Raw genomic sequence first — 15,109 nt, 5'->3', positions numbered from 1 at the left:
TCGCGAGCAATCAAGAAAATTAACTATTTTCAGTCGTCCGCACGGAAACTCTTGTTGTGCTAACGTTTTAGCAATTCGTCGATCACGTCCTTAATTCAATTGTTATAATTAGAACCTAATCCCACCGCGACGGTTCGCAATAATCGAGGAGGCTGTTGACATAACCTTGTATCTTTCGGCGAGTTCTTCGGCCGTTCCCGCAGCGGCGGTAAAAAGTGGGGGAGGGGGGGGGGGACGCGCGCGGCCGTCGAGGGTACAAAAAGTCGACCGGCTCGAAAAATACGCGAACGAAAATAGTGCGCAGACATTGTTGCAAAATTTGTGCTCTCCTGTAGATAGATAAATAAATAAATCAATAGACAGATAGATAAATAAATAAATAAATAAATAAATAGACAGATAGGTAAATCAATAAATCAATCAGTAGACAGATAGATCAATAAATAAATAGACATATAGATAAATAAATAAATAAATAGACAGATAGATAAATCAATCAATCAATAAACAGATAGATAAATCAATCAATCAGTCGACAGATAGATAAATAAATAAATAGATAAATAGATAGATAAATCAATCAATAGACAGATAGACAAATAAATAAATAAATTAATAGGCAGATAGATAAATAAATAAATAAATCAATAGACAGATAGATAAATCAATAAATCAATAAATCAATCGACAGATAGATAAATAAATAAACAAATAAATCAATAGACAGATAGATAAATAAATAAATAGATAGGTAGATAAATAAATAAATCGGTCAATAGACAGATAGACAAATAAATAAATCAATAGCCAGATAGATAAATAAATGCGCTTGGTAAATAATAAAAATGCAGAAACATAGTGTTCTCCGACGCAGCCTCGAATAAAGGATCGACGGAAAACGGGACCAAGAATGCAAAGAAAAAAATACAAAACGAAAATAGCACGGCGCATTGTAAAGAAGATCGTGCGCGCGCACCGAAAGTCCACTACCCTCTTTTTCCGTTTGAAAAGATTGCGCCAATTCCGGTAGCGAAGTCAATTTCCTCTTTCCTGTCCTGTTCATTTCCATCGGCGCGGCGTGTTAACGAAATATCCCAGATTCGGTGGGAACACGATCGATGACGTAATCGACTGCGGAGGTTCGTCGACGAGCCAACCGGACCGGAAATGATGCAACGGCTCGTCAACGACCGGCACGGAACGAATCGACGAGAAATATGCTACACGTTATAGGTTATGTATACACACAGGGTGTCCTCCCAACAAATGTCCCGCAATCCGAAAATGGGAGGTTCCCAAGGTGTTAGGTTAGAAACTATAAAACGGACGTTTTTGTTTAGTCTGTGTTCAGCTGCGACTGTGTTGTTTGTGTAATGTGCGCTCGATATTTTTATTTATGAATTTTAAAGGTATTCTTCTTACTCATTTCGTACAAATTTTTTTCGTGTTTGTATCCCATTCTTATCTTATTTTTCTCCGAAACCAGATGGAAACAAAACGCGATTTAATATAATAACTTTAACTTTTAATATAATAATAATTTGAAGTAAGTTTGTCCTTGGCGAGAATGCAATCCACGGCTTTGTTTACGAGTTATTAACGAAAAAGAGTGACCAATGAGAGGTGAGATATGCTGGCGCAAGACCGCCGAGCCAATGAACGGAACTGGGCTTCGTGCGCGCTCATTGGCTCGGCCGCCGCGCGCCAGCCGAGCGCTCGCCTCTCATTGGTCAGCGTGTTTTCTTTAATAACTCGTGAACGACGCCTCGGAGAACATTTTTGTAAAGAAAGAAGTTACTTCGGATGACCTCGGGAACTCTTTAATTTCCAGGAAGTGCCATAATTTTCGGATCTTATCAGTATATTATATATACAGTCGTACACGATCTCTCATTGGTCAACGTTTTTCGTTAATAATTCGTAAACGAAGCAGCGGTTTGCATTTTCGCTGAGGAAAAAGTTACTTCAAATGATCCGAGGAATTTCTCATTTCTGGTTTGCGAGACATTTTTGGGACACCCTGTATATAGAACGAGCGCGGACGGACGGACGGACGGATTGGCGAGCGAACAGACGCGACGGGACGGGCGGACAACAGGATCGATCCGGAAGCAATTAAAATCCGAATCTTGACCATGGGACGTGCTGATCGCGGCGACATTCGATTAGCCGGCGAATAATATCCGCCGGAGAGGCGTTCCTTAGACAAGGACTCCGAGCGAAATGGAACACGCGAGAGAGGCTAATGGTTTTCGGGCGTCCGTTGAAAGGTTGATAGCGGACCCCCCCCCCCCCCCCCGAATGCCTCCAGGAAATTCACCGTCAACTGCATTAGCGAATTCTTAACGTACAAGAACCGTTTCATAGTTCACGCGGTCCAGAATCTCGGGAACGTGTGTTTACCGTTTCCATTCGACTGGCGACTCTATGGCGTCTGCAATAATTGTTACGTCAGGTTCGAACGTCATCATCATACGTTGTCAAATCTGTTTGTTTACGTCGAAAAAGGAACTGTTAAAAATTTAACCGTTTTGCGAGTTGCAAGACTCGATTTCAAATGCGTAAAATAAAATTAGATACAGCGACTACAGGGTTGATTTTCGCTTATAAAACGTGATAATTGTAGAGGTTAGTTCGATACTTCTTTATTTGATACAGTACAACAACAGTAGAACATAACCTTTAATCAGCTAAATTCCAAGGTGTACGATTTTAAGGGACAGTTACTGTAGATAAAATAAAATGAAATCAAATAAAATAAAATAAAATAAAATTCACCGAGTCATACAAAATGGAAATACTGTTGCGGGAGAACAATTCTGGATCTAAAAGTAAAATTACTTCAACTGCAAAGGGTTAATAATATCGAGCGTTGAAAAGATTGACGTGTAATGCTTTATATAACACATACAGTGACGGGGGGGGGGGGGAGACGGAAGAACTAGCCTATTAGACAATGACTATTGCTATTACTTGAGATGACAAGAGAAAACAAAAAACTCGTGTTATTCAACATTTTTTTAACGTCAATATTGATAGATTTGTAGTTCCAGCACAAGATAAATCTTCGCAATAAATTGTTATGTTGTTTATTATATTATAAAACGCATGTAGAGTCTTCTATCAAAGCATTGTAACATAAATAAACGTACGCTATGCTAATTTTGAATATTCAATTCTTATTTTCTTATCTATTTATATTGTATAATAGGGCCCGTCCAATAAATAAATAAATAATAAATATTAAATATTATTAAATAAATAATAAATATTAAATAGTATTAAATAAATAATAAATAGTAAATAGTATTAAATAAATAATAAATATTAAATAGTATTAAATAAATAATAAATAGTAAATAGTATTAAATAAATAATAAATATTAAATAGTATTAAATAAATAAATAATAATAAATAATGGTCTATCGACGTCAACAGGAAAGACTCTTCGTTACATAGTACACGCAAACAAATGAAATTCCAAGTTACAAGCTTGTTTTAATTCATTCAATATCCACGTTTTCGTTCAAGAAAAGCAATCGATGATAAACCGGTTATTCAATGTCTCACTATAGCCAGAGTTCAGTTCTGTCTTCCACAGCTGGCAGCGTAGTACGATGCCACCGGAAAAGTACGGGGAGAAATTTATGAACGACAATTAATGTTGCTCGCGCGCTACCCATGCGTCTTCGCGACGAATTTCTCGGCATGATTCACGGCCGCCGCGTGCGTCAACACGTGCGACGAATTACGAACGAGAACGTTGCCGCCGAAATTACATAATCCGGCCTGCATTTATCATTCGTCGCGGGCGTACACAGCTCGTGAACTTCTTTTTTTATTTTCTACGGAGAACGAATCGCTGGATCGTCCGTTTCGCCTCGTCCGACCTCGATCGAATTCTCTGGATCCGACACTCGCGCTCGTTCGACGCTAATTCCATGTAATTATGTTCGAGGTAAAATTAATTCTGCATGTACAACGCGATTCTCCGTGAAACAAGCAGACCGCGGTTAATCCTAAGGTTATTTGAAGCAACTTTTTCCTCAGCGGAAATGCAATCCACGGCTTCGTTTGCGAGTTATTCGCGAAAAACAGTGCGCCAATGAGCGGCGAGCTCGGCGCTGGCGCGCGGCGGCCGAGCGCTCGCCTCTCATTGGCGCGTCGTCTTTCGTTAATAACTCCTAAACGAAGCCTCGTAGAAAATTTTTGTAAAGGAGAAAGTTATTTCAAATGACTTCAGCAACCCCTCAGTCTCGAAACAATTTCAACATTACGAAATTTGTTCATATTTCAACAAAGCCTGCATTTTCGCTAAGGAAAAAGTTACGTCAAATAACCTCAGGAATCACCCGTTTCCGGCTGATAACACGATTATGCGACACCCTGTAGAATGAGCGCACAAGAGAGTGCAGAAATTATTAAATTCAGTGAGAACCTGTCAAATAAGAACGCGAGGGGAGCAGGTGATCGAATCGGGACGGGGAGCAGACTCGAGGAAGCTTGAAAACGCGAGCGTGAAACTAGCCGTTCGAGAAGAATAAGAAGAATAAGAATAGGTAGGATACGCGACCGTTTCGTGGCCGTTTAAGCGCGCCACCGCTCTTCCGTCCGCAATCATTCCATCTTAATCTGTCGCGCGATTCACGCCGCCTGCCTCTCCCCACCCCCCGCCCCGCCGCTCAGCCGTCCCTCTCGGAGACCCCCTCCTTCCGCGCAATTACGTATTTCAGTAGTAATCGACGAGAAACGTCGCGTCACCGACCGGTGTTCCCCTTTCTCGCTGCCGACGGATCGCATACGACGCGATTCGAGCGTGCTATTGCTCGCGTCGCGCGCCTTCGAACGCTGTCAACGCGTAAGGCGTAAGTCTCCCCCTCTTCCCGCGGCCGATTAATCACACGGTATCGCCGGCGCGATTCATTCTTGCCGATAAAACGACGGGAAAGTCGATACCGGACCCCTGCGCTCTCGATGATAATAGCTCGTCGATTCGTGACGTTGAAAGTTCCCACTGGTAGGTTTCCGTACAAAAAGCGGAAAAATACGTGCGACAATTGAAATTATATAATTCGAGCCGTACTTTTTTATTTTATATCGCTGGCACATATATTTGGGTTTTTGGTGGGATAGAATAACGAAAACGAAATGCAGTGGTTTTTAATTGTTTACAAACGAATTTTTTAAAAATACAATTTTTGTTTTCCAATTGAATTGAATATTCTTTCCATTTTCACGTTGCGATCATTGTTCCAAAACTAATAGTTAAAAAATTATAAGTTAGTATTTATAATTACAGTTAAATAATTATGTAAGCGATGACATAAATTTAGGATGATTTGGAGACGGGCTACTTCGAAGACATGCAGCCGTGTCGAAAATGAACAAATGGTAAAAAAAAGATCGTAGTAAATAATAATAATTGAATTATAATTTAAATAATATATAATAAAATATACATAATTAGAAAACAAAATGAAAATTCATCGTATTCGATTGGACATACCGCGAAAAATGTGAGAGATAAAACAGTGTTCTGTGACATAATTTAAGTACATTACTATACACACAATACTAAGTACATTAAATTTTGTAAAAATTATTTGTTTTCGAAGAACAAAATAATTATGAATGATTATAAATATATAAAATAAATGTGAATGATTATAATATATAAATAATTATAATGATATAAATTTAGGATGATTTGGGGATGGACTGCTCTGAAGCCGTGTAGCTATGTCCAAAATGAACAAATGATATAAAAAAAAATCGTAAAGTAAATAATAAGTCATATCTTTAATTCGACAACTGGTAAATAAATTATGCATTACGAGGATATTTTTTAAAACTGACCTTTTTCCGCTTTTTGTATGGAAATCGACCATTGTGGCGTCGTCCACAGTTTAAGAGGTTACTTATACCAAATAAAAATTAACAGTTTATATACATATAGTTTATATACAAATATATTTAAATTTAATAAAAATATATCTCTATATTTATCTAGAGATAAAAAAAAAAATCGGTATTGAATTATATTTTAATTATATTTATTTATTGAATTATATATTTAGTTATGAGAATAACTTTAATATTTTTTACTACGTGCGAACTTTCGATTAAAACTTTTATTTAATTGAAGAAGGTGTAAAATATGTTTTCCCTTTATGAGATGTCTGCGTTAACTGGCACGATCCCATTCGGCAAAAACAATAACGATTAGAACAGATAAAATACATTATCGCATTCCTTCACGATTAAATCATATCAACTGGTAAATAAAAAACTGTTTGCTAGATTGATTTTTCTATTCAACCTATTTCTTGAAATTCAACAACTAACGGCTGTAAAATCAAGCCACGAAGTTTGTATAATAGTATGACCTCTTCTCAAATTATCTATTTTTGTTTACAAGCTGAAGGACAATTGGAGAGAATTTATTGTACTTGCAAGCAAGTTAGTGCATTAGGCGGCACGATGTGGCCGTCGCGTTCAAAACAAAGAAGATGAAATCGAAGACCTTCTAGTATAATGAGGAGACACCTTTTCTGTTGTTCTTAACTGAGAACAATTCAACTATTCAACTATTCAATAATTCAACAATTCGAATATTCAAAAATTCAAGAATTCAAGAGTTCAACTATTCAACAATTCGACAATTCAAGAATTCAACTATTCGACAATTCAACTATTCAACTACTTAACAATTCGACTATTCAACAATTCAAAATTTCAAGAATTCAACTATTCAAGAATTCAAGAGTTCAAGAGTTCAAGAATTCAAGAGTTCAACAATTTAAGAATTCAAGAGTTCAAGAAGTCAAGAATTCAACTATTCAATAATTCAACAATTCAAGAATTCAAGAGTTCAAGAAGTCAAGAATTCAACAATTCAATAATTCAACAATTCAACTATTCAACTATTCAACAATTCAACAATTCACCTTCAACTAACTTTCAACTATTAAATACCAGCAATTCAATCTACCAAATGTCCTCGACCCAAAATCGCGAACAGTAATTAGCATAAATAAATAAAAAAACCGAAAAGTCAGAGATAACATCCGGATCCGACAAATTTCGCGGGGAAGTACCGCGGAACAAGGCTCGAAAGGCGCTTTACGAAAACACGATTGACCTTCGGATAGAGAGCGGCCGATAATCGGGCCGAAGTGGCGGCCGAGGACAAGCGAAGACTGCCAAAGTGCTCGGCGGCACGTGGCCAATATGTTTCTATCTGGGAAGTCCCGCGGCCGGTGAGATGGCCGATTGGCCGCCATGGTCGCGAGCCCCCAGCCCAACTGACATTATTACAGCGCCGCGGCGTCGAAACCGGTGCTGTGCCGTCGGGACACTCACGGGACCAACATATACCGGGACCTCGAAGACCCATTTGCGGGGCATCTGCGACCGCGAAAATTTCGCACCGAAACACCTGGCGACATTGTTCGTGCGGACTGTCCGGAGACTGAGGAGCAGCGGGGACAGTAGAAATCCTCTCAGTTTAGCGAATCCTCTCTAGCAGCAGTTGTAATTGTATCTTCAGTGGATCTTCAACGTTGCTGAATTGCATCTTCGGTGGATAGAGTACCGTTGCTAGATCGTACTATTCCTGAATCGTGCATTTACTGGATCGCGCCATTGCTGAATTGCACCGTCACTGGACTGTAAAACATTGCTGAATTGTATTATTTTTGAATTGTACCGTCGCTGGATTGAATCACCACTGGATTTCAATATTGCTGAGTTGGACTGTTCTTGAATTGCACTGTCAGTGAACTGTGAAACATTGCTGAATTGTGCTATTCTTGAATTACACCATCACTGGATTGCAACAACGTTGCTAAATTATGCAATTCTTGAATTGCACCATCACTGGATTGCAACAACGTTGCTGGATTACACTATTCTCGAATTGCACCATCGCTGAATTGCAACATTGCTGAATCGAACTATTCTTGAATTGCGCCACCACTGAATCGTACACCACACATCGCTGGATAATAATAATATGGATAATAAATTGCTGAATTGAACCATCAACTATGAACCAAACCATTGCTGATTCGTATCGTTCCTAAATTGTGCCATAACTTGGATTTTACCATTGCTGAGTCGAACCGTCAGCGGAGCGCAGCGTTGCCGGATCCCGTCGAGTCGATGAATCGAGGTGCAACGTGTTCAGAATAATTCAGGTGTTCGGTAGATTTGCGGTAAAAAAAAAACACTGTATCTTCTCGAAGACGAAGAATTGGCATCGGATCCTCTTCGCATCTAACCGTCTCACCTAATTGAAGACACTATTAAAAAATCTAAAAAGTGGCAACAGTGGTTCGAGTAGTGTACCGTGCGAAATCCGCGGCGACCTTACACAGTGTCTTGGATTTTCTTCTTGAAGGTTATTTAATATTTATAAACATTCCGTTCACTCGTGGTTCGCCGGAATCCAGTGGAAAAACTTGTGAATCGCGAGAGCTAGAGTGAAATGAAAACTGTAATCAAAAAGGTGGCTGTCGAAAATCCTTTAACCGACGCGTGGAACGAGCGGGCGCCATTTTGAAGCAGCCGACGCGGTCGGAAGAAACCGGGGAATCGGAATCGGACGAGTCCACTCGGGAAGCAGGAATTTGTGGTCCTACGATACGTGGCGCGTAGCTTCGCGGTAAGGACCAGTCATAGTCTTGAACCACCCCCCTCCCCTCTCCCGAGCTCCGGGGCTTTCTCAGCCCAGTCCGCGTTCGAACCACGAAATTATCGTTGCATCGTGCCGGACAAGAGTAACCTCCCCGAGAGTCGCACGCGTCAGACGAAACGCGACTCCGTCGGGCGACGCGGCGATAGAGGCGAAGAGGCCGCCGAGAAATCTGCCACATCCGCGTCGCGGCTCCGGGCGGATTACGACGTATTTTTCGAGCGACGTGGATAAGTGGCGGCTTTTCGAAGAGGGAATCGAACGCGGCGCGAACGTGAAATGGCGCGAAACGACGACGGAAAGAGGACGACGACGCTCGGCGAGGAAAAACGCTGAAACGGGAAACGCTGCGGTGGAAAAGAAAAAGTCGCGACACGTCCTCGAAGGGATAAACCGTGGAAATTGTTTAAGGAGAATTGCGTGGAACTGCGCGGAAAAGTCAACGACGGGGAATTAATTGTCTCGCGGAAACACGAGCGAAGAGTGTCGCGAGGTTAACTGGAGAAAAGAAAAGCGATCGGGGGGTGGTCCTCGACGCGAGAACAAAAGCACTGTTTTGCTGAGGCGACGAAGAGGAGATCGAGAGGATAGATCACGACGCCGTGCAGGCTGAAAAGCCGAAAGTGCCTTTCGGATCGATCGCGGAGCGCCGAAGTACGCGCAGCAGCCGACCGCCCGGTGAAGAACGCGTTTGTGTGTCGGGATAAACACCGGTGGGGGATAAACACTGTTTGGGTGAGTCAGTTTTCGGAACGATTACAACATCGAGGAGACGCGTCAACGTTCTTCTCGCGAAGCTTCGAATTTCATGGTAGTAAATCGCGATTCGCGATCGATCGATGAATCTATCGCTGTTCTCGGAGATTCAGTGACTGCGGATCATCTTTATGTAATAATAACAAGTTGTATTTGTTAACGCAGGAACTACGTGGATATTTCTGATTTTCAATATTTTAGAATTGTTTACATGTTTTTTGTTACTTTGCATTCGAGCTGCTCGCTTTTCATATGAATTATATTTATATAATTATATTCTAATTTTTATTTGATTACCTTATTTTACTATTATTTATTTTTATTTTATTTTTGTATTTATTTATATAATGTTATGTATAATGTTATATAACTATTATATATAATAATATATATTTATATTACTATATTTCCAAAAATAGAATAAAGCTAAGGTCTAGGCAAATTTTGTTTAATTTACATAAATTTATAGTTCTGTAACTATTAGCTGATTTCAATTAGAATGTAGATAGATCGGTTTGAAAATTAGGGTCAATGTCAATCGAACACGAGAGAACGGTCTTAGAATCAGTCATTGTAAAATTAGGCTATGTCAAGATTATTTGTATCAAAAATGTCTTTGGAGAATGAATTCGTAGCAACGACTGTTTTTTCAAGCCCGAAAAGAAAACTCTCCTCGTGTCTCGTATCTCTGTTATGGTTATGTATTAGATGTTATGGTTTGACATAACCTCGAGATCGAGCATTGGCACATCCAATACACTTCCCTAATCTTTCTTCTGACAGTCGATTCCGAGAACATCGAATTGTTTTCGTGCTTGGTCAATAACTTCGTTGTTATTTATTAATAGTCCGATAAAAAGCGCGGAGATCTTCCAATAAGCCAACGCTTGCTTATCGCGTTCACTGCCGCGACGCTCGTATGTACAGTGCCCTGCAAAAATGTTCTCGCGCACCTTTCAAAACGCAAAAACTTTTTTAAAAATGGACCGAGTGACTTGAATTTTTTTTAGACGATAGCTATATTAGTCCACGAGAAAAAATAATAAAAAAAAGAAAAAGCTCGTGTTATGCACCTTTTTTTCTCTATAAAATTAACAGTATAATAGCAATAACAATAGACACCGAATTATAACAGTTCTCTTTACAAAATTAACAATATAAAAATTAAATATATTTATTAAATATAGAATTTATTCTTTTTATTTTATTTTCTGTATTTTATATTATTGAATATAGAAAGTACGGTCAACTCTTTTTATCTGAACCCGTAACGAATATTTAAAAAATACGTTTCGCAGATCTCGGTGACTCGCGCTGAAAATTGTATCGAAATCGGTTGACGTTGTTATGCAACAAATTAAAGACTGCAAGCAATCGCAGTTTTCATTGAACTGTACACGATTTCAATAGTTTTACGTAGTTTTCATGATAAAACTCTCCGCAACGACGGAATTCATTCGAGCATTTCCCACGAAATAATCGACGCACTTTTGTACGATTATAAAATAAATAACCTGTCATTAATAAAGAACAGTATAAAATAAAGAACAGTATCGTCATTGTCTCAGGCACGGAACAGGGAACAACGGTCGCCGCAAATGCGTGATATTAGCAGCGAACGCGTAACGGGATCGATTCAAGAAAATAATAGAAACTTATCGCGCCTCCCTTTCTCTCCGGTCTAAAAACGTTGTCTCTCTAATTTTTCCAGCCTTCTCCGTGCCTCTCTGGTGCGGCAGCCATTTTGGAAGTGGGCATCGCCTACCGGAAGTGGGCATCGCGTGGGCGGCGCACCAAAGCAAAGCGAAGGAAAGGAAAGGAAAGGAAAGGAAAGGAAAGGAAAGGAAAGGAAAGGAAAGGGCGAGCAACGGTACACCGGTGATCGAGAGCCAAGAAAAACGAAAACAAGCCGCCGCCGCTCGCGCGGTGCAGCAAGAAGTCGCGCGCGAGAGTCTGCAGGTGCAAAACACAATCGATCTTCCTCGCGGATAAACGGTCCGGTAATCGAGCGCCGAGGCCGGAGGAACGACTGCCAGTCCGCGAAATCGATCTCCGTGCGCGTTGCATAAGCCGATTCCAGCCGGTTTCGCGTTACCAGGACGATTCTAGGGTTACGGGGGCCGAAAGACACGCGATAGCGTTAACACTCGGTGAAATGCCAATGTTTATTACGTACGTACGATTCTACGATTACTGAAACTCTGTACAAACACGTTTATAAATAATATTATTATAAAACGTATTATTTGTATACATGATAAATAATATTACTATCAAACGTATTATTTTAAAAATAGCTAGAATTCTGAAAAGACATATTATCGTTGCTATTGTTTACGAGGAATTTGTTCAACGATTGTGTTCCATTTGGCATATGTTATTATAAACAATATTATTATAAAAATCGCTAGAAATCTGAACGGACAAATATTATCGTTGCTACTATTTCCGAGGAATTTGCTCAACAATTGCGTTTCACTGAGCATACATGAAGCTAAATAATATTATTTAAAACATATTATTATAAACCATATTACAAAAATAGCTAGAAATTCGAACGATCACTGCTACCGCGAAGTAATATAAAATAAAATAAAACTAACGAAAATGCGCGCGGAAGCAGTCGACGTCGAGAGGATCTGCGGTGACGGTCTCTGCTTGAAGCTACCGTCGAACGAACGGACCCTGGAGATCGTCGGCGACGGCTGCAGCATCGTGTTGTCGGGGAACTCGGGAACGGTTCGCGTGATCGGCGACGGATGTCGGCTGAGGATCGACTCGAACGTCGGCGACGTCCAGTACATGGGCGACGGTGGTCGGGTGACCTTGGGCCCGATGTGCTCGCGGAACAAGGTGAAGTACGTCGGCGACGGTGGCAAGGTGTCCGTCGACGGCGACAAAAAGACGCGGGCCAAGCGGACGGAGAAGACGTCGAAAAAGGAGGAGAACGACTCGAAGGGGAAAAAAGGGACCGACCGGTCCGGGGGAGTGGAGGAGGAGGACAATGCCGCGAACGCGAAGAAGGAGGCGAGGTCCGCGGGCAGGAAGCGAAAGGAGAAGATTGTGAAGATCGTTACCGTGGTGCACTGCGAGCAGGACATCGTCGGCAGGTGGTTCGTCGATCCTGGATCGGTGGTCAGGTCGTGCAATGGCGTGTTCGCGAAGGTCGAGACCAAGAGGAAGGACAAGGGGAAGTGAAGTGTGCGAGCGGTGTGTTTTCTAGTGGCATTATTCGACTGCGGATTTTATGCATTTATAGTAAAAATGATATACAGGGTGTCCAAGAGGTTAGTCGAAATCGGGAAAATGGCCCGATATTCTTACCACGTCTCTCGGACGTGATAGTCATTTCTGGCCAGATTTTTTGACCACGTCTCTCAGACGTGATAGTCATTTCTGGCCCGATCTTTTGACCACGTCTCTCAGACGTGATAGTCATTTATAGCTAGATTTTTTGACCACGTCTCTCAGACGTGATAGTCATTTCTGGCCAGATTTTTTTACTACGTCTCTCAGGCGTGAAAATCATTTATAGCTCGATTTTTATACCACGTCTCCCAGACGTGGTTGTAGGGCAAAAGGCTTGGAATTATAACAAATGCAATTTTGCTATAAATGCATAAAATTCGCCGTCTAGCGACGATTCATAATCTCGAATAAGCGCACAAATATATCTGTAGTCTCCTAATGTTAAACGCGACAAGGATTGTTTAATTTAGTGGAGCGCTAGTCAATGGTGCAAATCCGGCAGTATTTGTTACGTACTTAAAAGGACTGCTATTACGAAATGTACGCGCTACTTATTCGCGCGGACCGACCCTGATCTACAAGGGCGACAGTATTCCGTCGATCGCGGCATCGGCGATCGAAAGTTCCTGCAACAATGCCTTGTAGAGGACTGACCACGCGCGCGGAGCCTAATCAATTCGATTTCAATCGAGAACCATCGAACAATGCAAATTCGGCTTGGATCAAGAATCTTGGAACAATGAATTCGATTTAAATCTAGTACTTTGGAACACGATGATTAATGATCTAAATCGAGAATTTTGGGACAATGATTAATGATCTAAATCGAGAATTTTGGGACAATAATTAATGATCTAAATCGAGAATTTTGGGACAATGATTAATGATCTAAATCGAGAATTTTGGAACAATGATTAATGATTTGAATCGAGAATTTTGGAACAATGATTAATGATTTAAATCGAGAATTTTGGAACAATGAATAATGACTTAAATCAAGAATTTTGGAATTCGATTTAAGTCAAGAATTTTGGAACACAATAAATAATGATTTAAATTGAGAATTTTCGAGCAATAAAATCAATCAAGAACTCAAGAATTAGATGTTTACATAATAAAAATTTTGTGAACAATGAATAATGATTTAAATGTAGAATTTAAGAATTAAATGTTTACATAATAAGAATCTTGTGAACAATAAATAACGATTTAAGAATTAAACGTCTACTTAAATGAAGACACAATCGCGAACGTTGACTCTCCTTCGTTGACAATGTCCTTCGAACGTGTCCTTCCGTGTCCGCATTCGCGAGCAGATTAGAAGCGTATGCTAATGGCTCGATTAGATTATTTTATGGAAATCGAGACGAGTCAAGCAACATTTTTATTACTAATACGATGATAAGAAAATACGAAATATCGTTAAACATAGGATTGTGGTATCTCGTTTAGATTACAAACATTGGAATGATAAAAAAGGTTATGTTATTTTATATTTTTATTTTGTATATTATTTTATTAATTATATTTATATCATTGTAATATGTATTATATATTCATATTTTATATTATATATATATATATATATATATATATATATATATAAATAATGTTGTAATATTAATATACATAGTATTATATATTATATATATAAATAATATTATATATTATACATATACAAAGCGAGCGACGAAACAATAGTAAAACAGTCGAGGCCAGAACACTTAACGTTAAAGTCGGACGGAAAAAGAGGAATGCAATTTCTGCAAAACAATTATTCGTCGCGAACACAACGGTCGATTAGGACAATCATTGGGATAGCGAGCGACGCGTGTGTGTACGCCGTAACGTAAAATAATGACGCGCGGAATTTTTACATCAATTTCACGAAATTTATCCGATTTATCGCCGAGCAACAACAGCATTATTTCCAGGAACTCGGCAACGATCGCGATGATGCGCTCGTCAGAGTATCGTGACTGTCGGCAGTCGATTTAGGTAGGAAAATAGAATCCAGCGCGCCCATGGAAACGGATAACCGATTGATCGATACGCGACGGCATCCTCGCACATCTTCTAATTACGGCGGACTGGTCTGATCAAATTTCGATCACTTCGAAACAAGGTGTGTTTGCATTTGGAAGAGTGCAGTAAATTCTTCCTAGAAATTCTAGTATTTTGTTTTATTTTTGTGATTTTATAGTTAAGAGTCTGTAAATATTTGTCATAGTAATTTAAGGAATTGCGGTCGTCTTATTATTTTTTATTTTTATTTCAAATTTGTATCAAGTCATTCTAAATTCCTGTATTTTTTTGTGATTTTATAGCTAATACAGCTAATTTTTTATATTAATTTTAAGGAATTGTGGTCATCTTATTATTTTATTTTTTTATTTAAAATCTGCATC

At 39.6% G+C, this 15,109-nt stretch overlaps 2 protein-coding genes across 6 annotated transcripts in view; one reads left to right on the top strand and one right to left on the bottom strand.

Annotated features, from left to right (window-relative positions):
• Nucleotides 1-15,109, bottom strand: part of corn (microtubule-binding protein cornetto) — a 60,529-nt gene that overhangs the window by 10,149 nt on the left and 35,271 nt on the right. For 2 of the 4 annotated variants that reach the window (XM_033472212.2, XM_033472213.2), the window contains exon 1: nt 8,110-8,129. The exons of the other annotated variants lie outside the window; for them this stretch is intronic. In XM_033472212.2, coding sequence (XP_033328103.2) covers nt 8,110-8,112 — 3 coding nt within the window. In that variant the 5' untranslated portion in view covers nt 8,113-8,129. Of the gene's footprint in view, nt 1-8,109; nt 8,130-15,109 lie in introns of those variants that run through there. 4 annotated transcript variants of the gene reach the window in all.
• LOC117221337 (uncharacterized) lies at nt 8,283-13,922 on the top strand. 2 transcript variants are annotated; one of them, XM_033472223.2, is made up of 2 exons: nt 8,283-8,666; nt 11,164-13,922. In XM_033472223.2, the coding sequence occupies exon 2, from the start codon at nt 12,060-12,062 to the stop codon at nt 12,648-12,650; it is 591 nt and encodes a 196-aa protein (XP_033328114.1). In that variant the 5' UTR covers nt 8,283-8,666; nt 11,164-12,059; the 3' UTR covers nt 12,651-13,922. The 2 variants fall into 2 exon arrangements, with proteins under 2 accessions (XP_033328114.1, XP_033328113.1); XM_033472222.2 differs by having other exon boundaries at nt 8,283-9,431.

This window comes from Megalopta genalis, unplaced genomic scaffold (genome assembly GCF_051020955.1).
Source record: "Megalopta genalis isolate 19385.01 unplaced genomic scaffold, iyMegGena1_principal scaffold0037, whole genome shotgun sequence".
Lineage (NCBI taxonomy): Eukaryota > Metazoa > Arthropoda > Insecta > Hymenoptera > Halictidae > Megalopta > Megalopta genalis.
Note: the sequence above shows the minus strand (reverse complement) of the source record. Positions and strands in the feature narration are given on the sequence as shown.